The 25489-nt window shown below is 36.5% G+C and overlaps 1 protein-coding gene across 1 annotated transcript; it reads left to right on the top strand.

Annotated features, from left to right (window-relative positions):
- Positions 1-7663: 7663 nt before the first annotated feature.
- Positions 7664-8604, top strand: LOC101153300 (olfactory receptor-like protein HbT3). Its single transcript, XM_019036060.3, is given in 2 exon segments — positions 7664-8204; positions 8207-8604. Coding segments are annotated over 2 exon segments (939 nt in total).
- Positions 8605-25489: the final 16885 nt, after the last annotated feature.

Below are 25489 nucleotides of genomic sequence, written 5' to 3'. Positions count from 1 at the left end.
ATTATATTTTTCAAAACTAAATTTTAATTAAAAAATTACTCTAAGTTTATATAAAATATTTCACTAAGAAATATATTGTATATCTTTAACTCTTAAGTCAACTCTTGTTAACATGGTCTCAGCGCATACAGAATACATTTAAGGGTAAACAGCATTCCCAGCGAAATAACACGGTCGTGGTTTCTTCTTAAGTTGTTAAGCATTGCCACTAGATGGCAGCATCAACTTATCAATTAAGATAACAAAATTGTCTCATGTTTCCTTTATTAATTGAAAGCATTACTAAGATGTTAGGCTTGGAATTTTGGAGGGTCGTGAAGTCCAAAGTTTGTGTGTTAAGGTCTATGCACGTTTATTCCACAGGAAAGGACCGGAGCTTTCATTAGATTCTCCAAGTTAATGGCACATCAATCTTTAAAATCGCTGATACACTTTCACATTCGTATCTTTTGATTTGTGAAACTAAAATATAAAGGGAGAATATAATTTTCCTATGACATGTAACAGAACTATGGCATATCTTTTCTAGAAACACATAGTTAAGAGCTTTTGACTCCATCACTGAACATTCTTAATAGCTCCTTACATCATCATAACAATCATAAAAAAGGTATATCATTAGCTGAAAATACTTTCTAGTGTGTCATTTGCTACTTTCCAAATAAATAAAAGTGAGTAAAATATGTATATTTTAAAAATGACTGCTTCTACCTTTTAATATCGACCACAGATTAGAATATTTAGAATGATTTGTATTTTACTCTAATTATTCAGGAATTTAAAAATATCTAAAAAGTAACTTACTTTCTCTTCATGGGGTAATACTTACATATTAATAATAATGGTAATTGTAAAATGCTACTGTTAATGGGGGTATTGGAACACTCTTTAAGAGAAAATAATATTATAAAACTTTTTAGCAACAGGTGATGTAAGCCCTTTAAAAATTATTTTATTAAAAAAGACTTTGCAAAGTGGAAATTATTCTCATTCAAGAGATAAGAAATCCTGAGGTTCATAATAGTGGAGTGACTTTCCTGAAGCTACATGGGAGGAAATGGCAGACACAGATGTCAAATTAAATTCTGCTTGGTTCCCAAGCTCTTCTTTCTCTTTACTGAAATGTTCACAGCTTTCCTTGGCTAGGGGAGGGAGTTCCCCATCCCTTTTCGCTTCCCAGGTGAGGCGACACCCCACCCTGTTTCTGATAGCCTTCCCTGGGATGCACCCACTGTCTAACCAGTCCCAATGAGATGAGCCAGGTACCTCAGTTGGAAATGCAGAAATCACCCGCCTTCTGCATTGGTCTCGCTGGGAGCTGCAGACCAGAACTGTTCCTATTCATCCATCTTGCCTGGGAATCTAGTGCTTCTTAATTGTCAGCTTGTATTTAATATTGGGGCAACTTAAGGCTGTTTAGAAAGAGTGGGTATCTGAGTGAAGATTGTACATTTTAGGTTTCACGGTAGAGTGACTCACTGGGCCACTTCATTGAGGAACTCTCAAAGTCAGCATCCTAGTTCCTCTTTACACTTTCATTGAGATCTGTAATCAAATACGGGCAAATTTTTAAAAACCAGAGCTTTAATGTAATGAAAGGTATGTCTTTCTTTAATCTCAGTATTTTCACAATGGACTCTTGAGGTGAAGTGTTTTCAGTAAGTTCAGATTTACATATTGTTTCCGTAACATTTTCAAAATATCTGATATCTGTTGGAATATTCTAGGTTATTCTGTAATGACCAACCATCTTCCAATTTCTGAGACTTTAATAAAGAAATACATTTATTTTTTCCTCACAGTACATTCTCATTTCATGTTGGTGTATTCCGTGCACAAAGACTTCAGGTAGTTGAAACACTCCATCATCTGGAACTTTCCTCCTCAGTTTGGAAGGAAAGAGAATATAGGGACTCTTCTTTGCATCTTCCCAAGAGTAACACATGCCTCTTCTGTTCAAATGATCAAAGGAAGTTTTACGGCTATGCCTACTTCCAATGGAGTGAGGAAAAGCAATAATTTGTAATGCTGAGATATCAAGGGGATAGGCATATCACATATTCATTTAGCACTATGAATGATAGATCTTCATTAGTTTGTTTGGGACATATTTGCAGCTCAAGCCTTCATCTTCGGAGAGTAACTAGAGCTATTAACTCTTCTCTGTTATTAATGTCTATAGATTCCTCAACCACTATAAGGAAGCAATTTTGATATAATAATCTTTTGAATTAGAGTTATCTCCATTTTAACAGGTATATTGTCAATTTGTCTGTTCGTATGATTTTCTGCTTGTTTTATCTTATTGATTCTCAAATATAATGTTGATGGTAAAATATAAAATCTGCTATTGTATAAAGCATTTTTGCTTTAGCTATTGATTGCATGAATTTGAAACACAGTTTTCAGAATCAATCTGATACTACCATAAAAAACTAATAACATAACTTTTTTTTCTGATTTTACCCTCATTTTCAACTAAAAATGTACAAATCTATGATGGCATAAGGTGAATATTCTGTGGTAAGGCCTGGCATAGTTTGTACCTTTCCTTCTTTTGCCAACTGTTTCTTGCCCAATGATATGGTTTGGCTGTGTCCCCACCCAAATCTCATATTGAATTGTAGCTCCCATAATTCCCATATGTTGTGGGAGAGACCCAGTGGCAGTAATTGGATCATGGGGGCAAGTTCCCCCATATGGTTCTCATGGTAGTGAATAAGTCTCACAAGATCTGATGGTTTTATAAGGCATTTTCCTTTTCACTTGTCTCTCATTTGCTCTTTTGCCTGCTGCCATGTAGCCTTTCGTCTTCTGCCATGATTGTGAGGCCTCCTTAGCCACATGGAACTGTGAGTCCATTAAAACTCTTTTTCTTTATAAATCACCCAGTCTCGGGTATGTCTTTATCAGCAGTGTGAAAACCAACTGATACACCCAGAAAATCATTTAGGTAAAGGAAGAAAATACTTTTTAAAAGCACAGACATATACATTAAAAATAAAGCCAATCATCTGCCTTTTCTTTGACATATGGGTTTGTTTTGTAAGTTTAACATCTTAACTTTAATCACGAGTAATTATCCCATTATGTCTAGAAAAGCACTATCTAGAAATTGTCTTTGTGGCTACAGAAAATACATTTTTACAAAAACTTAGAAATGTAGATTCTAAAGATTATTCAGCACAGATGTACATAAAGAAATTTAAAATAATTATGTGATAAGCAACATAGGAAGAATTAAAATATTAATATTGATTCTTATTTAAATCAGTAAATACAATTTCAAAACAGTTAGAAAATACAAATACCCTCATGGAATAAACATTTACCTGTTCTTCAAATAAAAGTGCTTTAACCATTAGAGAGAGGGTAAATAGAGTCAGAATTCTAGTAACATCTCAGATGTATTTGTTTCCATGAAGAAGAGGCAAAATATTATAGGCAAAATCATAGTAAAGTAATAATGAAGAGGATTTGTGAACTTTAAGGAAACTACAATGCAGCTGCAGAAATAAAAGCCACATGGAGGCTTTAAAAGGAATCGACACTTGGAGGATCAAATTTTTGTTTGAGAGTAATTTTTTGTTTTTTTTTTTGTTTGTTTGTTTTTGAGATGGAGTCTCCTTCTGCCACCCAGGCTGGAGTGCAGTGGCACAATCTCGGCTCACTGCAACCTCTGCCTCCCGGGTTCAAGCAATTCTCCCACCTCAGTTTTCTGGGTAGCTGGGATTGCACCACCATGCACCACCATGCCCGACTAATTTTTTTTTTTTTTTTGGATTTTTAGTAGAGACGGGGTTTCTTGAAAAGTTCTTACAAAGTGCAGAGAGAAAAGAAAACGTAATTAAAAGGATGAAAAGACACATACTGATATCAAAAACATAGAATAGAGATTCACCCAACAGATAATATGTGTATTTTTAGGATAAATCAGAACAATCAGGGCAGAAAGGATGATCAAGGCTACAGAATGTTTCCTGGGCTAATAAAGGGTCACATATTTAGGTCCAGGAGTGGTGGCTCATGCCTGCAATCCTAGCACTTTGGGAGGCCAAGGCAGGTGGATCACTTGACGTCAGGAATTCGAGACCAACCTGGCCAAAATGGTGAAACCCCGTCCCTACTAAAAATACAAAAATTAGCTGGGTGTGGTAGTGCACCTGTAATACTAGCTACTTGAGAGGCTGAGGCATGAGAATCCCTTGAACCCGGGGGGTGGAGGTTGCAGTGAGCCGAGATTGCGCCACTGCTCTCCAGCTTGGGCGACAGAGTGAGTGAGATTTCTTCTCAAAAAAACAACAAAACAAAAAAAAGAAAGTCACGTATTTAGATTTAAATTTTTTACTACATCTGGACAAAAATCAAGAAAAAGAAGCTCACACCTAGACAAGTCCTAGAAGAGATGGTTTTATTGTAAGGTTAATAAAATAATTATTTATGTATGAAGACAATCAAACCTGCTACCCCCAAAGGGGGAAAAGTCAAATAATTATCAGTATCCTTAACAATATTAAACATAGTAAAAATTAATGTCATTAGTAATAATGACTGTTAATACTATTTTAGACATAAAAAAATTAAGAGGTGATACCTAAAGGGTTTTCAGGGGAGAGGTAAATTTGTTTTGCATGCATATAGTCAACAGACTCATCAAAAATTTAGCTCTCATAAAAAATGCTTTAAAGAACATGGCAGCATGTAAAGAAATCAAAAACAAAATTCTCAGAGTAGGGACATTCTGTTGTATGCTGAAAGACTTGTAGTTGTCTAGAACCAAAATTCAGGATTCTATTTTGACTTTTTTGTCAGGTTAATGCTATTTGCAGTGGAGGTAAAACTTAAGCATGAAGTGTTTTGTTGAACTGGTTTTTATTATTTTCTTGGCAACAAGAAATGTGTATTCTTTACCATACTTCAACTGTTTAATCTGCTGAAGTTTAATGATCAATTAATACATCATCAGAAGTCATCTTCCAGCTTACAATAATTAAACTCTTTACGTGTTTTGGTCAAAGTTGTGGGAAAATTAACTTCTTCAGCAACATGTGTTAAATGCTACTTCTAAGGAAAATCCATTTTCTACAGATTTTGCTCATGTTCCCAAGACATGAATGCAAAACAGAGCGGGGGCAGAGATAGCTAAGGTTCTTTGGTGGCCCTCCCTCTCCTGTGCTATGTCAATTTAAAAATGATACCTTGTAAATGGAGTTTCCTTGCTTAGTATGGAACTAGAGAGAAGTGGAGTCACTATATCCAGTTAGAAACAAAACACAAAATTATCAAGAAACATCTCACTGGACTTATTTAGAATATAAAACAACTTTAATTGCACTTTCCCTTAAGCAGCCTCATTCCCAAGATACGGCACACTCTGGGGACAGAGTGCCTTCAATAACAACAGCAAGAAAAAAATTGATGCAACTAGTTCAGGGAACTTTTATCTAATTGAAAAAGAATCTGATTATGTTTTACACTGATGTCTTCCACGTTTATTTGGAAGAAGATAAAGAATAAAATCAAATGACAAAAGTAAATTCTGACCCATTCTCTATGTCAAGGAAGCTGTGTGAAGGGGAGGGTTGTAACTTGAGACAGGGCTTAGTTTTACTTTAGTTCCTTTTGTTGTTGAAGTAGAGGGAGCCCATTAGAATGTAAGTTGAAAACTTTTAAATAATTTCTTTTCGTCATCGTTAAAGAAGGAGGAACTCATTAAAAAGTGAGTTGAGAACTTTTAAATAATTTTCTGCTTTTTAATTATCTGCTTATTAACAAGCTCAAGAAAACGTAAATTTTTTCAAGTGGAATTCAAGTAGATTACATATTTGGTTCATGGCAAGATCAGCATTATCCTTGTCATTGATGAATGATTCAGCAAGAGCTAAGAAGAGATGATGTGTGTAGAGATAAGTCAAGGTTCTGCAACCAGATCAAACTATAATCACATAATTATAAAGTGGGACAGAGATGCTTTAGCAGTACTATAATGGGACAAGACAGCACTGAATCCCACCCATTCGATGCCTAAAACACCCAGGTGATTTCCTTGCTAAGGGAAAGCTGTTGTAGGTTGTGTTGCTGGTACCCTAGTGCCCTGAGTATGTGAGCCAATTGTGTCTCTCACTCTGTGTGGTTTGATCTCTATGGACCACTCTATTCTATTCTAAGCACTGAATAAAACAGAAATGGAGAAGCCAAAATGTGTCTAGAGGGATAGAAGGATTGGGCAGTTGTAGAAACGAAGATTGACAAAGAAAGGGTGAAGAGCTCTGGACGATTTTCAAGTCAAAGGCTGAAATGTAGCGTGTTCCTGGAGGAGCTTAAGCAAGAGGTGAGTGTGATGGTTGAACACTTAGACTGGCCACCTAATCTGTCTTTTTAATTCCTCTGAAACAAATGATATCATGCCAAGTGTGTATATTATTGGCCTTAAAGGAGGTCTATTAAAGTCAAATAATAAATCTCATGTTAGAAAAATGAAAGAAAAGTTCCTATCATAAGTATGATGTTGAACTGCAATATTCGAGGCTAATAAAATAGTTTTCTGAGCACTTGTACCTTGATCCTCTCATTTTAAGTGGATGATAATTCTCAGAGACCAAAGAGCAAGAGTTTTTGCTATATTTAATAAATCAAACAGCTAAGATTTGGAGAGATCAGCTGAAGATCACCCTTATAGTGGATGACAAAAGAATATACAGAGGATACAGAATTTGGGCTCATTTTCCAGATTCTTTTCTTTTCTTTTGGATCTCTTAAGAGCAAAGGAACTGTGAAGGCACAGGAAGCATTTAAAAAGTGTGAAAAAGGAAGGAGTATAGTCCTTTTGGATGAAGTCCAAATATGGGGTCCATGTTCGAAGTTTGACAGACCTGTGTTCAAAGTTCACCTCTGCCAGTCACAAGATTTATGAATGAGGGTTGAGCTTCAGTGTTTCTCCTTGAAATTAAAAAAAAAATATTTAGCTTGCAGGCTTTCTAGAGGGATTAACTAATGTGATAATATTAGTAGTAATTATTGAGCACTTATCTAGATGTTTAGTAAGACTCTTCTAGATATTTTGCATGCATCATCTCATTTAAACCTCACAACACTTACATGGTAGGTATTGTTATTCCCATGACAGAGTTGAAGATAAGTTACTTTTTCAGGGTCAGAAGAGGTGGACTCCAGTGCACTTGGAAAACATGCATTTAGCCTTAGGTTGTAATCATAAAGTGCACAGCATATGGCCTAGGAATGAGTGGCTGTTCATTTCCTCTCTAGCTTGCTCACTCCCACTCTCCTGCATCCCTTCACCAGGTGTGTGTCTACCTGGTGGACTCAGGTAAGGGTCACTGAAGTAGAAGTCATTAGGCAAGTATTCAGGAACCAACTCTGCCAATAATTAGTTACGGGACCTTGAGAAAGCTGCTTCTTCTGTTTTCTCATCTATGTACAGATGGATTTTCATGGGGTCTTAAGATATCATAGCTTCAGGTCTGCTGTTTTGCACTGGTGTATATCTCACTTTTGTTTGACTGCATGGTGTAACTAATTTATATCATTCTTAACTTTGACCAAGTTCCTGGTATATTTTTGCTGTGTCTCATTTTTGAAGTCACATTTTTCAAGACTGTTTTGAATTCTTTGCTCTTCTTCTGGTAGAAACCAGAACCAGTCAATGGCCAATGAAAACTACACAAAGGTCACCAAATTCATTTTCACAGGCTTGAATTACAATCCTCAGTTGCAGGTCTTCCTCTTCCTACTCTTTCTGACTTTCTATGTCATCAGTGTAACTGGAAACTTGGGAATGATTGTCCTCATCCGAATTGATTCCCGCCTTCACACACCCTTGTACTTTTTCCTCAGCCACCTGTCCTTTGTGGACATCTGCTTCTCCTCAGTCGTGAGCCCCAAGATGCTCACTGACTTCTTTGTGAAGAGGAAAGCCATTTCTTTCCTTGGCTGTGCTTTGCAGCAGTGGTTCTTTGGGTTCTTTGTGGCAGCAGAGTCTTTCCTCTTGGCGTCCATGGCCTATGACCGCTATGTGGCCATCTGTAACCCATTGTTATACTCAGTTGCTATGTCCCAGAGGCTCTGCATCCAGCTAGTGGTGGGTCCCTATGTCATTGGACTCATGAATGCCATGACTCACACAACAAATGCATTTCGTCTCCCTTTTTGTGGCCCTAATGTCATCAATCATTTCTTCTGTGATATGTCCCCCTACTTTCCCTTGTGTGTGCTGATACCAGGCTCAATAAGTTGGCAGTTTTCATCGTGGCTGGAGCTGTGGGAGTCTTCAGTGGTCTGACTATCCTGATCTCCTACATTTACATCCTGATGGCCATCCTGAGGATCCGCTCTGCTGATGGGAGGTGCAAAACCTTTTCTACTTGCTCTTCTCACCTGACAGCTGTTTTCATCTTGTATGGTACCCTTTTCTTTATTTATGTATGTCCTAGTGCAAGCTTCTCCCTGGATCTCAATAAAGTAGTGTCTGTGTTTTACACAGCAGTGATTCCTATGTTGAACCCACTTATCTACAGCTTGAGAAACAAGGAAGTTAAAGATGCCATCCACAGGACTGTCACTCAGAGGAAGTTTTGCAAGGCCTAAATTCTTATCTAGAAGGAATTAGGGAGGAAAATTTAAAAGAACAGAGTAATTGTGTGGCTTCCTAAGATTCCAAAACACTTGCAAGTGTTTGGGGGTTGTTTAGCATCCCTTTATCCATTCAACCATCCAATTATTCATTTATTTAGTCAATCCTTGTGGATTTATTTGGCCCTATATGTAATCTTTTCCCTATAACATACCAATATTACAGTTCAAACTCGTGGTCCATTTAATTTTACTTCCCTCAGACATCTCATGGTCCAATTATTTTCAAAAAAGCTTTACTTTATTATTTATTTTTGTTATTTTTAAATCACCCTGCTAATGTATTTTTTGATGACTCCCTGGCATTAGAATATAAAAATTCAGTGCTGTAAGTTTTGTACTCATGTCTAACTCCCATCAATAGGAATTTGTAAAAAAAAAAATGATGTGGGATTTTGTGGTTGGCCTCATGAATGGAATGAAAGTCTTGGCTGTATGCACCAGGTTTTTTAGGGTGGCCTTGACACAAAGAACTATGCATATCTCCAGGAATGAAGACAGATCTCTTTTGAACTGTATGACAAATGAGGCAGGCCACTGGGCCCACTTATGGCAATAAAAAGACTTGCATGCATCTCTAATGAATTTCATACCTAAAAGAGCTTCTGATAAAATCGGTTCTGTATTTTCTCATCATTCAATTTTCTGATAGATGTTTAGAGGATGTTTTGAACTTTGATAGCTTGTGGTTTGGTCGCGTGTATGATAATGTCTTCTATAACCTGGTAATGGCCCAGCCAAGAATGTATGGAGAAATGTTACAGTAGAAAGTAGGCCCTTTATAGATCTGCTGGCTCTAGTGAGATCAGTAGATTTCCAGCCTCATAAAGGACCACATCCATGCAGCTCAATTTGACTGGCATGACTCCTGGGCATGATGAGTACTGAGCATCCCTGTGGTCTGTAGCCCAGTGATGTGTCACCACAGCATGAGGAGAGTGGGCACCCATGCCAGGGGTTCCATGTCCTCTTAGAGTCCTATGAAGTTTACCCAATTCTATCTTGTCTCTCCCAACCTAGCTTTACCTCTTGATTTTGTAGTGAAGAGACAAAAAAGAGAGAGCTTCACTGAGGAATAAATCAGCTTCCTAGATGACATTAAAATCATAGCCAAATTGTTACAGAAATATCCTAAGGTTTTTAAGGAACTCTTAGTTCCACCTATTTGCCCAAAATGAATCCGGCAAGGATAATTAAAATGTTTTCACTGAAGGTCATATTCTACTGGCTAGGTAAATAAATAAAGTTTCTATATTTTAGAGTGCATTATACATACAAAGTATTATGAGCTATTTTTATTGATTATTCCAGAATGCACAATTTCTGAAAACAGACAATTGCTCAATGAGTGCCCACATAATTATAACGTGTTTAGCTGGAAGGGCCTTAGAGATCAATTTATTCTAGCCAGATTATTGACCAGTTACGGAGGCTTGGGAAAAATCTTTTTTATTATCTTGTCATTTATAAAAATCCAAAATGTGGCTTGCCATAAAATGTACTTATGGTAGTTCCACTTGGACTTCTGGAACCTGGGTGAAAATAAATTTCCTAGGTAACATAAAGTTTCTACCCCAGATAGTAGAATATTTGTTGGATATGGTAGAGAAGAAGTGTGATATAGTAAAAATAATTATAGGATTTAAAATCGGAAGACTTCATACATTAATTTATTTTAACAAATAATTATTGAGCTTCTTCTGTGTGCCAAGCACTGACCCTGGTGCTACATGTGATAGTGAAAAATATGAATATCACTCCTGCATCCATGGAATTTACAGGATAGTGGATCTAAGATACATTTCTGGTAATTACACTTTTGATGTGTCAGTCAAGTCCAGGATGAGATAAATGGAAGTAATGACAATATCCACCACATCATAGGGCTTCTATGAAGATTAAATTAGGTAATAGATGTGGAATTACTACATAAACTATAAACATATTTTGCTGCTTCCTAATGAAACTTATTCAATGAAACAGCAAAATTTTGGAACTAGATTGTTTCCCTAAGTGTGCCAGATTCCCCAATATTTGTTCTATTGCAAGATTTTAACATGTAGTAATGGAAGGGGAGATGGAGGCAGCATGGGTGTGGAAAGAGCTTGGGTTTTGAGACAGTCTAGGTCTAACTGAATTCTAATCCTCATTTTATCACTTGAAGTTTGTGGTTTTAGGGCTGTCTTTTAATTCTACCTATAACCTTGGGATAATACCAAATTCACTGAGTTTTTTGAAGGAGCTGAAGTACAAAAAAGTTGAAGCAGAAGCTTTATTATTTTTTGTAATTGGCCCTTTGAAATGCTATTATTATCTTAAACCTTCCTTCCACTTACTGGCATTGTAGATAGCTAGCTCTAATAGTTTTTTCTTTCACTCAGAAGTAAGAAACAAGTGATTTTCTATAAAGTATTAAAAAAAATTTGAGTCCACTGTAACATCAAGCTGTACACCCTATCACAATTAATCACCCTCACTACCCCATCTCAGGCTCTGGAGACTTTAGTAGAGAAAGGAGGCAAATCAGATTCCCCATTTAATGCTGTTCCTCATTTCTGACTATGTAGTTGCTGTGTGACTAGCCCAAGATCAAATGCCAGGATTGAAAGAAGAGGCAAAAGAGACCAAAAATAGATGACTGGAGTAGTAGGAATCTGGTGTTAGCACATTCTAACAATGTATGCATGATTCCTAGTTCTTTCTCTTGGGAGATGCTTTCATAGCTTCCTCAGAACCAGAGTCCCTGCTTCCCCTGCGACCCCTGAAGGCTTGACCTCTTAATTCAGCCCTTTAGTTTTTTGTGAAGCCAGTGCCTTCTCAGGCTGGACATTTATGGTTCCTCCAGCAGTTCCTTAGCTTTTGGCATTGACTTCTATACCATGATCATCTCACCCCCCAGGAGATTGCCTTGAAAGAGTTCCTTTTTAAGATGATACAGAATCTTCCCGCTTCAATGAGACCCATATCTGGCAAATGGGGACGCAGATGCCTCCTGTTCCCTCCATGCTCTGGAAGAGTAGGCTCTTCCACCATATGTGGACCTTTTGCAGGCTCTGTCACTTGGTTTAGGTAGAGGGAAAAGAATGGCCATTGACAATTCTCTCCAAGGAAATTCTCCCCCAGTTCTCTTCACTTCCTCTTCCCAAATTCTTTTCCTCTAGGCTTAGAGAGTTCAGAGGTGAATGATCAAATCTACTAACGGTGGAGGAACCAGTGTGGGATGCTCCCATCCCCTTAGCAAGCAGTTGTCCATATACTAGCTTTAGAATTCACTGACTTCAGACACCCAGCAGTTTGCCCTTGATTTGGGGACCTGTGCTGAAACTCAGAGACAACATTTATTATCCTGTTATAATTTAAATCAGATAACAAATAGTAGATATCTAGCTTTTTGCCTAGATATAATAAGTGCTCAATAATAATTTTATCATTGCAACATTTATTGTTTTTGACGTGTGACAATCTCTAAATGTTGCTGCATGTAAATTAATTTGATTTCTGTGTTATTAGCAGGCACTTCATCACCAACACTTATAAAGATACCTTTATAACTTCTTAGTTTACTTTGAGATTTCCCATGACAGAGAAAAGAAAATGTACATAAATATGGAGTTCTGTTTTATATTCCTATAGTAATGAGTTGAAAAATAAATACCTTTATTTTTCCTTCCACAAATAAGAAAACTGTTAGAAATACTGTTTTGCGATCAGATGAGATGGGACACATTCAGGGACTATGGAAAACAGTGTAGAAATTCCTAAAGAACTAAAAGTAGATTTGCTATTTGATCCAGCAATCCCACTTCTAGGTATCTGCCCAGAGGAAAATAAGTCATCACACGAAAAAGATACATGTTTGTAGCAGCACAATTTGCAATTGCAAAAATATGGACCCAGAATGCCCATCAATCAATGAGTGGATAAAGAAAATGTGGTATCTATATACCATGAAATACTACTCAACCATAAAAAGGAATGAAATAATGGCATTCACAGCAACCTGGATAGAATTGGAGGCTATTATTTTAAGTGAAGTAATTCAGGAATGGAAAACCAAACTTCGTATGTTCTCACTCATAAGTGGGAGCTAAGCAGTGAGGACATAAAGGCATAAGAATGATACAATGGACTTTGGGGACTCTGGGGAAAGAGTGGGAAGGGGTGAGGGATAAAAGACTACACATTGGGTACAGTGTACACTGCTTGGGTGATGGGTGCACCCACCAAAATTTCAGAAATCACCACTAAAGAACTTATTCATGTGACCAAACACCATCTGTTCCCCCAAAAACCTATAGAAATAAAAGATAAATTAAAAAACTTGTTTAAGTTGATTTACTCAACAACTCTTTGTCAGAATGTAACTCATATTTTTATCCTGCCCTTTATAACAAATGCTCTCAGTTTGCAGAAAAGTAAATGAGGTGTAGGACATGAAAACTCCTTTCTCCATTGTATCTTGGATCAGAAGATGAAGATAAGAATACAGATACCTAGTGAATTATCTGTATGAGTTTTAATTTAAATCTCTTCTTGTATGTAAATTGAGGATAATATTTATCCTAGAATGTTGTTTATAAGAAGTTGATTTTTTTCTGGTATTACGGGAAAGTGTTTAAGAGTAAGGTGCTTGATGAAAGATTCTTTTGAAGCGAAGAACAACATGCCACAATGGAAACACACCTGGGATGAGACTGTGAAAATTTAACAAGGCGATAGGTCATTAAGCATGTTACATATCCTTTGGGATGTAATAAGCACTTAATACATGGGTCTATATCGCTAAAATCATTGTCTCATGCTGGACTCACACATTGCCATCCTAGACTCTACATTTTTATATACTGTGTTTTCTTTTTTGGTTCATGTTTGTCATGGATGGTTTCTTGTGACATTTTTACATGCTCCAAATGGACTTTAGATAGAATGCAGTCAGCTAAGTGAGGTGGTCACTCTTTACTTAACTGTCATGTTGCCTGTGTCTACCAATACTTGAAACCAGTGAGCTGTGGGAAATATACTGATGAGTAAGCGGGACTCCACTGTAGTCAGTGCCTTAGTTTGGGATTAGGTCCTTTTTGCTATATCTCATCCTTCCTTGTTCTTTGGCCCCTGAGTGCCTGCGATGGAGGGAGAGAAAGATAACACAAATACTGGAGGATTTTCCCAAAGTAGCCTGCCTCAGATAGCCCTTCCCCAACTGTGTGAGTTACTGGTAGACATAGAAAACAAATTCATAATAAAGTATTTTGGAGAAGACTGTGTCTTGTATGTTCCACCTTCCCTCCCCTTGGTGACTCAAAAAGAACTTTAGCATAGAAAGTGTTTCTAGAACTATGGCATTAAATAAATCTGTTTATATTGATGGAACCAGTGTTATTTGACAATGGAACCTTTTGTCTGAGTTATAGGCAGAAGTTCTATTCCAGGATTACAGTTTGAAAAACAATGTTATGTAGGGAAAGAAAGAACACGATATGAATGTAAATCTTTCCTGTCACTTGAGGTAAAATAAATTGAGTTTTGAGAAGTGATAGAGAGAAGCTTTGCCACTTAAAAATAGATCTTTAAAATTTTTGTTTCTTAAAGAAAAGGAATGAGAAGGGCATGAGGAAGAAAGAATTTAGTCAATATTTGCTCTGAAAAATGACTCAGATAACCAATGGTAAAGATAAGCATAATACTAGCAAAACATATGGGGGTACTGGTGTATTTTCTAGGCTTAAAAGGGGTGTAGAAAAAACATGCTAGATAGGTTTGACCATATATCATAAAACTTCCATGGTCAAAAAATTAAAAATCAATTTAAAATGTGGGAAAATATTTGTAGAAAATACATACCTGGAAGTTTTCTTACTATTTTTTCAAAGGGCTCATAGATATATGAGAACAGTTCTGACTAAAATGTCAAGAGAAAATGCTTAAACCAAACATTGGAAAATATCTCACAGCTTGGTAAGTAAAATGCACTTTTTTCTTGTAAATGGCAAAATAAATTTGTAAATATCTATCAAGAGGCTTTAAAAAGCTTTTGTAGTTGGACTCAGTAATTTCATTACAAATAACTTGTCCAATGGAAAGAACTCCAAATGGGAAGTAAGATGGGGTGGCACCTCTTATTCAGGGACGTGTTTGTTGCTGAGTCTGTGCATAACCCAAGCATCCCCTGGATATTTTAGCTTATAGCTTAAAATGACATGCTTTTTCCTTTAATGTCAAATTATAATGGACTCCAGTTCTCATTCTTCTGGGCTGCAAGAAATGCAACTGTACCAGTGTCTCTTCTTCATGGAGTTCAGGGTATTCCAGGGGAAACAATGCGTGCTGGTGCTCTCTTGCCTCCTTGGTTGCCTCTGGCTGCTTCTGCTCCACTGACAGGCTCCAGGACTAATTGCCGCAAGTTTCTTCTGCTTCCCTGCTGTGGCTAGTCTTCCCTCTGCCATTTCTTCCCAAACCTGCAAACCAGCCTATCTTATCCAGAGCCACCCACAGCATAGTTGAGGCCAGTCTGCAACTTCTAATGAGTCTTTATTAAAGACTGGGTATAATAAGAGAAAAACATGTAATTCTGGGAACATTTTGGAGCTATGACATGGCTTACCCTGAGCCTACAGGTAGATTGCTCCATGGGCTTCAGAAAGACAAGTCTCATCAGAACAAAGGAGTCAATTCATAGATTATTTTGCCAAAGGTTTAGTGATTTAGTCTTGAACAACATTATGTGTGGGTCTCCACAGTCAAGTCTTGGTTGAGTTCAGCCAAACTGTACAGTCTTGTCTTCATTTAAAGGTGCTTCCTGTAGAGTTTCAAACCATAGTTTTTAAATAAGAATCTAATTCAAGGAGAACACAGTGAATTGGCCACAATTTAGAGGGATATTGCTATCTAAATTCTTACTTACAAAAGAATCATTTCTCCCAATCGCTATCTTTCAAACATGTCCCACAAAAGAAAATATAGAAAGACCCAGTAGAGTCATACAAATATACAACTGGAAGAAGAGTTCCACGAAATATACTTAGTTTTACTCCTTCAATACACTTTAAATATTCTGCTTCAGAAATCAGCAGACTATGATTTGTGTATCAAATCCAGCTTGACACCTGTTTTTGTGCAACTTGCAAGTCAGGAATGGTTTTTACATTCTTAAATGATTGGAAACAGTCAAAAGGAGAATATTTTATGACTCATGAAAATTATTTGGAATTTAGATTTTAGTATCCATAAAAAAAGTTTTACTGGAACACAACCATCTTTATATTAGAATCTCTCAACAACAGTTCTACTGACATTTTGGCTTGGATAACTCTTAATTGTGGGGATATCCTTTGCATTGTAAGACATTTAACCACATTCTGCCCTCTGCATTAGATGCCTTTAACACTCCTCACTCCAGGTGTGATAACCAAAACTGTATCCACATGTAAGGTAATAATATATAAACCACAACTACTGATTTATGAATAGTCCTTGGATGCTTTGGGACTACAAGGGCAATGTGGGCTTCCCCTATTTTTCCCATTTTTTCTTTGTCTTGACCCAAAAATATGGAGTATCTTGATTGCTCTTGTGACCTTACCAGCTCCATGTTTTTCCCTGCATACTTGAACTCAAGCTTGGACATTTCCAGGCACTGATACACTTGTTTAGGTTGTTGTCTCAGATATTGAAAGAAACTAGCCCTGGTCCTGAGCCAAATTCTTTAAACTCTCCTATAAATTCCATAACCCAACACATTCATTGGGCATATGCTTAGCAGAACCTCCCTTTCTCTTGCCATCTGTCATGAGGATTGCTGCAGCACTTTGTAAGTTTCTCTAATAAATGCTTTGGATGGATCACCCTGGTGTTTAGTGTTTCTATCTTTGGAATCCCAATTGGTCCCATCTAGGGAGGGTTTTGGGCACTCCCTTTTGAGACCTCCCCTGCAGTCACTTTTGGGGTTACTCTAGCCTCAGGTTTGGATGGATGAAACAAATAGAGCTGAGTAGTTGTCACATAAACGGTATGCCAGCAAAGCCTGAAATGCTTTCTATATGGGCCTTTATAGAAAAGTTTGACAACCGTGCTTTATGTATTTATTGTATTGCATTCCTTTAAATAATGCTAGTCATAATCTACTAAGATGATTTCATTTCCCGGTAATAGAACTCAAACTGCAGCTTGAGAAACTCTATTTCTATGTAGCTTTAGAGAGACAGTATACTAAGTATTGGATAAGAGCATGTGCCTTAGAGCCACACATATCAAATCTTGACTGTGCTACTTGATAGCTGTATGGAGATGGACAGATTACTTAACCTCTCTGAGCTTCCATAACCTCCTATGTAGAGAGAAGGTGATAATAATAGTAGTTAAGCAGTTAATTTTTGTAAAATGTCTAGCACAGTGCTTTGGTACATAATGAGCACTAGTGGTTTGCTATTATTATTGGTGCTTAACATATTTCATGTTATGGTAAAATAATGAAGAGCATTTTTAATATATGAACATAACACTGGAGGAATTAGGAGAGAACTAGGGTGTCTAAATGGAGCTAGTTCAGGCATTTCATTAATTTTAAAATATAATGTAACAATAAATATAAAATATAAAACGATTAGGAAGATGATTTTATTTATTTATTTTTTATTTATTTAATTTAATTTTTTTTTTTGAGACAGAGTTTCACTCTTGTGGCCCAGGCTGGAGTGCAGTGGCACGATCTTGGCTCACTGCAACCTGCACCTCCCGGGTTCAAGTGATTCTCCTGCCTCAGCCTCCCGAATAGCTGGGATTACAGGCGCCCGCCACCAAGCCCGGCTAATTTTTTTATTTTTAGTATAAACAGAGTTTCAGCATGTTGGCCAGGCTGGTCTCGAGCTCCTGACCCCAGGAGATCTGCCCACCTTGGCCTCCCAAAGTGCTGGGGATTACAGGCATCAGCCAACGCACCCGGCCAGATGACTTTAATTCATACGCAAATTAGAAACAATTTTTCTCCAATTTTTGAATGAGAAATTTGAGTTTTCTTCCATAAGTACAAGTTTTTACCTTAGGTTTTATGATTGAAATGACTATGAACAATTCTGGATGAATAATTTTTAATCCTAATTTGAAAAATTAAGTTTTATGGAATTCAAATTTTTAAGGGAGCTGAAACTCAACTTAAAGAAATGATATTTAAAGCTGTTCTTCACTTATCTTGACTGTGTTATTTCACAATGTATAGGCATATAAAAATATCAAGTTGTACACAATAAATATGTATGATCTTTAGTTTATATGTAGTTAATGTGTCTAAAATAAAAACAATCTTCATTTTCTCTTTTTGATAAATGAAAGTTGAGATTTCTTGTTATAATGAAAATGGATTTAAAATGCAATCTAATGCTTACATATTATGTATTTAAAAATCAGATGAATGTCTAATTTGCTGAATGTTCACTAGTTGTTAGTCATGCTGCAGCCTAGACATCAGTAAAGTGACACATCAGAAGAAAGGTACAAACATATCTAATAACAATGAAGACAAATTTGGGAGTCCAGGCGGAGCTGCATTTGCCAGGAGACACTACCAGCTCCACCTATCAACCAATTTTTGCCTGGCTGTATCTCCACTGACACTTGGAACATGTACATGTCCTGCAGCGTCATGGTCCCTTGTCACAATGGGGCCATCGGGGTAATTGCTTTTCTGCAACATGCATGTTGTAGCAAAGCAGAGAGCAGAGCCATGGATGCTGGATTAGCCTCTATGGGGACCATCTGCTCAGCATCAGACCTTCTCTGTTGTCTTTCTGGAGTGCCTGAGGAAGCTGCCATGGCCAGGGCTTTCCACACCAGGTGGCCAGCTGCTCCATTTTAGTTCCGATATTTCTTGGGGCACCTATAATTTGCATGCTGATGGAAAGCTCTTTTTGTTCATCACTATTCCTCTAGCAGAATGCCTGCTACGGAGTAGGCACTTAGTAAGATTTGTTGAGTGAATGTTTATAAACTGGCCAGTATCTTACATGACCATATTCATCCTTATCTCAAAAGAAAATCTTTGATTTCTCTTTGTGTGGTTAAAAAGCTGACTGACATTCATAGCAGCATTGTTTGTCATAGCTAAAATGTAGAAACAATGCAAATATCCATTCAGGGATGAGTAGATAAAAAATGTAATACTATATATGTGCAATGGAATAGTGTTCAGTCTTAAGAAGAAATTCAGACACACATTCCACAACACGGATAAACTTTAAAAACACTGTACCAAGTGAAATAAACCAGACACAAAAGAAGAAATATTATATAATTCCATTTGTATGAGGTACCTAGAGTAGTCATATTCATAGAGTCAGAAAATAGAATAGTGGTTACCAGGGTCTGAAAGTACGGGACCATGTGGAGTAATTGTTTAAAGAGCAGAGAAAGTTTCAGTTAGGGAAGATGAAAAATTCCTGGAGATTAGGTGGTGGTGATGGCTGCACACAGTGTCAATGTATTTAATGCCACTGAATTAAAAATGAATTGACACTTAAAATAGTTAACTTTGAATTATCACCGAATTAACTCTTATAATGGTTAAAATGGTAAATTTTATGTTATGAATATTTTATTACACACAAACAAACCGGGTGAGAGTGACAGTGGGCTAAACTATAATATCAATGGACATATATTGAACTCTTTCTATGCCCCAGGCACATTAAATGCATAATTTCACTTGGTTTCCCATTGTACATACTATTATTTAACCTTCTTTTACATTTGAGGGAACTGAAACTCAAGAATTTTAAATAACTCACAGGAGATCGAGAGCTGGTGTTCCAACCTAGAGATGGAAAGACCCATGCTCTTCAACACAATCAGGGTGTGAATTACAGCCTTTCTTACAGCTTCCAATGTTTATAAATTAATTTAATCCCTTAGGCTTGCTGGGTTTTGCTGAATTGGAATATAATTTTGCTTTTTCCAGGGCAAGGGAACAAGCCCCAAGAAGACAAGATAGCAACTAACAAACCAATAATGTTAGAAACTGGCCCTCCCGACCACATCAATTTACAAAGGCATTTCCTATGGCTAGTCCCTATTTGCTGCTCAATCTGCATGGTCCCAGGAGTAACTTTCAGAGTTGGATAGCAATCATCACCCAGGAAGTTTTCTTATTTAACATTGTTTTGATTAATTAGTTCCTCTGAAACTTATTTAGTATTAAGGCAAATAGTTATTTTCAAGTTTGGTAATTGCCCATTTCTGAGCACCCAATCAGTCTTAATGGTGCCCAAGGCATTTTGTTAGAGAGGGAACATGGAGCAATTGATGGCCTTGGAGCCTCAGTATCACCTTGGAAAAATCATCGGTATTTTTCTGTAATAGTTTCCCTGAAGTGTTAACTACTCTTCACTCAGACCCTAAATTCTTGTGTAGTTCTTTTGGGTTGCATTAATGTTAGAATTAAAAACCGCCTTAGAGATAATTTGGGCTGAGCTACTTCTTTGTTAAGTGAGGGAATTAGTAAGGGGAATGGAAAATAAATCTGTTCCAGGTCACAGAATTGGAAACACAGCCTGATCTAAAATTGAGTTCTCTTGATATTTTGGGCAATGACTATTTCTAGGGTATCATGGTACCTCATAAAGACAGAAGGAAAGAAGGGAGGAAGGAATAAAGAAATAAAGAAAAGAAAGAAGGCAGGCAGGAAGGAAGACAGGAAAGCAGGCAGTCAGGTAGGCAAGCTCAAATAGTGATCTTGCTGGAAGGGTAATATTAAACATTTTATGATTAACTGATGACTCTTCCCGAAACCATTTAAAAAGAAGACAAATAAGACAATTGTGTTCTTGTGGAATTTTAGAATACTGTAATATGGCAATTGGCAATTTTTTTTCAAAGAGAGTCACTGCTTTCTGGTACTTTCTGATGATGCCAACAAAAAAGGAAAATAACATTGACCACTCAGAAGTAATAGTGTATGTTCTCGACGTTTTCTACTTTGTTCTCTTTGTTGGCAAACTTTTTAGAAAATTTTTCCTAGATCTTTCATCTACAGGTATTTGATATAAACTGAATGAACATTAGCTGTGAAGTATACTTTATGTATTTTTATGTGATTATATTTTATTTCTTACATTTGTAAACTTTGTGAACCTTATAAATATATATAGTATGCAAGTGCATGTGCATGCATAAACACACACATACATATAGATCAAAGCAAATATATCATAGAGAAAGTATACTACCATCAGAGGAGGTTTGAACATGATGAAATGATTAGTTTAATTAGATATTATTGTGCTAATGTTTAAGATAATCTGAGGCATGAGGAATTTTGTTTTCTCTCTTTTACAAATCAAAAGAAATATAAGCAATTTGGTATACTTTACATATGTATAAGTTTGGAAATACTTATAGTATCTATTGTTTGGCGTTATACTTTTATATTGAAAAATAATGTGTGCTCATGGTAAATGTTCCAATAAGGTATGCAGATTACAAGAATACACAAGAAGAACTCAGCAACTGTCCCAGCCCAGACCTCCAGCTTCCCTCTCTAACAGTGCTCATCTTTAATAGTTCCTTGTGTTTTCATCCAGAGGATTTTCATCTGTTTTCAAGCATATACGTGAATAAATTTTTAACATGCACACCAAGGCAGATGGGCAGACATTGTGTGCATGGTTGTGAGCTTTCCTTTTTCTCAATTTAATAAATACCTTGAGAAGATCATGTATCTGTATATTAATCAGTTAATTACCTAACTGAACAAATATTTATTAAGTGCTACTTTACCAGTGCTATAAAGGAGGTTATGCAGGGACATATACACTGGTGAACAAAAACAGACATGGACTCAGCCTTCTTGAGACTTATGGCTTAGGGAGGATATAGAAAAACTTGCATTCACAAAATACTTTAAATTTTTACAACATAACAAGCGCTACAAAGTAGATATTCTTGGACATGGATACTGTAAAGAGTAGAATTCTGTAAAAGTATTTAGAGCAACAGAGTCTGGCTACTGGAAGGTGCCACCTCTTGTCCAGCACATGAGTGGATGTACTAAACACGGAACATTGCTTTGACTCACTACAAGATGGCACATATTCTCTAAGAAAATGACTTGCCCTGCTAAACCGAAGTTGGAATGGGTTTTTTGTTGTCCATATATGGATTCATAATTATATGAAAATGCAAATATTTATATATTATTCATAATAAAAATACTAATTTTCTTAAATATATTTATAAATACTACTCAAACCAATTTTTTGTTCTTTATTAGTTATATTACGTGGTATACAACTGCATGCATGTTACTAAAAAAAGTCAAACACAGAAATATATAGAGGAAAATGATGAAAAGCCCCTACAACCTTCTACTTCATATCCAGCCGCCTTGAAATTCAACTTTCTTGCCATGGTATATCCACCCACCCCAAACTTCTGTTAAATAGATATTATTATTTTAAAGGAGTTTTGTAGTCACAGAAAAGTTGAATGGAAATTACAGAAGATAACCCCTTTTAACAGATTTTTTTTTTTACATTTGTTTGCAGCACTTATTTTAAAATCTTGCTTGAATTAACATTTTTCCATAACTAAATTTTCTTCCTTAAAGGGACTACCTTTCTATTTGGTTTTGATTGTTGGCAATTACAATGTTTGTTTGTTTACTTGTTGGGTTTTTAGTATTTGTTTGATATTTAAATGAATAATCAAAACTATTTTACTAGGGGTAGGCTAGACCATCATACAGGTAAGTTCTTGAGACTCATTTTTCCACTAAGCAGTGACTGAGATGCAGGTTTCTTCCCTCTTTTGAGGCCACCATCAATAATACATGATGATCACAGTTTGGCAGAAGGAGAAGAGAGTAGATGGATGACGGTGTATGGAGTTTAATGGCCAGAAACAGAAATTGTGGACTACGCTTTTATCCATATCTCATTAGCCAGAATGTAATCACATGATCCTGGCATAACCACAAAGCATTCAGGGAAATGTAGCTTTTTTATGTGTTCAGAAAGAGCAGATGGGCTTGGTGAGTATCTCACCTGTGTCATTCAGTACAAGATAAACACCTTAAGAACAGGGACATTAAAAAAAGTTAAATAAAATAAATCAGAAGATGAACCATTGTCCTATCATTCACACTTATGAGTCTCAATCACTCTGCTCTTACTTGAAATTCTTTCATATGAATAACAGTAATCCTTCATTTAAGACTTGACCTTTTTTTCCCTCTTAACATCTAAAGCTAAATGTCACAGTATATTCTTCCTTCATTCCACTTCTTAGGAATGTTTTCATACTATTTCATCTAGGTTTTCTCTTCTGCCAAGTTGAAATTATATAATGTTAAACGGTGTTAATGTTTCACTGACAACTGTTTTCAGCAGTCAAGTATAGAAGGTAAGAAATATATATTCTAAAGGAAATTTCATCTAGGCTACACTTTGCTACACAAATTCTTTTGGTAAAATCCATTGCAGAAATTGTCAACATCACTGTGGAAGGCTTTTATTTTGGGTGATGCAAATCTGAAATAGGTAGCACAATGGCTCTGAACAATGGATCCTAATGAGAATCCAACAGGCTCTCTTGAACAGATAGGCACACAATCAAAACTTCCCAGTCACATTCTCAGGGGGAATTTTGGAGTCCTTGAAGCCCATCTATGCTCTCCCCAGTGATCAATGAACCCAAATTAAGAACTTTTGCTTTAGCAGTGGTAGAGAAAATATTCAGGCTAATAAAGGAGATACAGGATTAAGTGCTAGAGTATCTCAGATTACTAAATGCATTGTGAGAAGTTCTGATTATACTGGTTCTGCCATTAACTCTCTCATGGTTTGGGGCAAGCCATTTCAGTCTCATAATCACAATATATAATTGCTTTACTGTAGTCATGATGACCTGAACTATAAGCAGCACAAGGACAAGGACTATTTCTACTTTGTTCTCTGCTATATCTCTAGTGATCAGCACATAACCATAGTCGTCCATAGTCGAGGTTTAATGTTTATTAACCTAAATGGGACCTGAATTATTTCTCTTTGATTTTATTTCTGAGCTCATCCAAAATCAGCATCATGAAAAAATATAGTAAATTAGGCTAAGATAATTTCTCTTGTTCAGTCACTCATCAATGAAAACTGAGAAAGTCCTCCTGCAACTGCCTTCAGCTTGCAGCTGAGAGAGTAGCTGTTGGCAAAAGACTTAAGGCACAGGTATCTAGAAAGATGGTCTTTGGATACACATACGTGGTTCCTGGTAAATGGTTCCTGGGGTAAATGGACAAAAAGATACAGATTCTTAGAAAGGATTGAAGAGGTTTTATCAGTTGTCGTGTCTCCTCTCCAGCTTTCTGCCCAGCCAGGGCTGGTATCTTTGAGGTGGTTTAATAAGGCTGATTTAACAAAAGTTGGAAAAAACTGCAAATTGGGATCAACTGCTACTACTTGAGCAAAATTGCTAGTCTGTGTGAAGAAGCACTTCTAGGATGTCACTGATAGAAACAGGAAGAAACAAATAGAAAAGAACAAGTCCTTTATCTCCTTTCCCACCCATAAAGTACATATGTATATAAGTATGCATATGTATATATGTATATACATATGTACTTTAATTTTTAATTCTTTTTGCTTTTTCTGATTTTTTAATACTTTCAATTGGCATGTATTGAAAAACCTTTATGTATGTATAAAACCTAGTTTAATCTTCACTACAACTTTATGATGAAGACAAGTTATTTCCATTTTATATGTTAAAAAACTGAGCTTTGGTGAGTTTAAATACACTTCTCTGGGGCTCACAATTAGTGAATTGTAGACATGGGATTAATACTTACACCTTCTCCATCTTTAGTTTGCCAATTAGCCATTACTAAGCTCACCTAAGATGTTACTTTGCCTCGTAATTGTATTTCTTCCAGCATTTAGCTCAGTGCCAGGCACATAGGAATTGCTCCATAAATATGAATCAATATCGTCTTTTTTTTTTTCTTCAGCAAATCCCAAAAGGATGCTCAGGATTATATGGCCTCCCAGTATTGTAATCACTGGTGAGAAAATTCCTGTAGAGTGAATAAATGACACTTTGTATTCTATGGTAATATGGGAAATTCTGAACTTCAGTTAAAATTCAAACGACATTCTTATAAAAGTAAGTGTTGTAGTTAATTAACCAAAACAGGAAGGTCAGTAAATCACAATATAGACAAAAAACAAAATGATTCTTAATATAACTAAACCACGACTTAAATCTACTTTGTGAAATAGAATAAGATTTTCTTTCTTATAATTATATTTGATGAAGAAAGCTAAAGTGTCCTCAAATGTCTTTTATTCAGACTTTATTTTCTCTTTCAGTGAGCAGGTAGTTAGATGCATATTTGACAGATTTTTTTTTTTTTTTATAAGAGGTCAATATTGTCATGACTTTAAAGTATTTCTCTTTCTTTCTTTCTTACTTTCTTTCTTTCTTTCTTTCTTTCTTTCTTTCTTTCTTTCTTTCTTTCTTTCTTTCTTTTTCTTTCTTCTTTTTTTGAGACAGAATTTTGCTCTTGTCACCCAGGCTGGAGTGCAGTGGCACCATTTCGGCTCACTGCAACTTCCGCCTCTTGGGTTCAAGCCATTCTCCTGCCTCAGCCTCCCAAGCAGCTGGGAATGCAGATGCCCGCCACCACATCTGGCTACTTTTTGTATTTTTAGTAGAGATGAGGTTTCACCATGCTGGTGAGGCTGGTCCCGAACTGCAGACCTCAGATGATCCACCAGCCTCGGCTTCCCAAAGTGCTGGGATTACAGGCCGGAGCCACTGCACCCGGCCAAGTGTTTCTTTTTCTATACCAGATAGTGCATGGGAT

Source organism: Gorilla gorilla, chromosome 9 (genome assembly GCF_029281585.2).
Source record: "Gorilla gorilla gorilla isolate KB3781 chromosome 9, NHGRI_mGorGor1-v2.1_pri, whole genome shotgun sequence".
In the NCBI taxonomy this organism is placed as follows: domain Eukaryota; kingdom Metazoa; phylum Chordata; class Mammalia; order Primates; family Hominidae; genus Gorilla; species Gorilla gorilla.
This window is presented reverse-complemented; position numbering and strand designations above follow the sequence as displayed.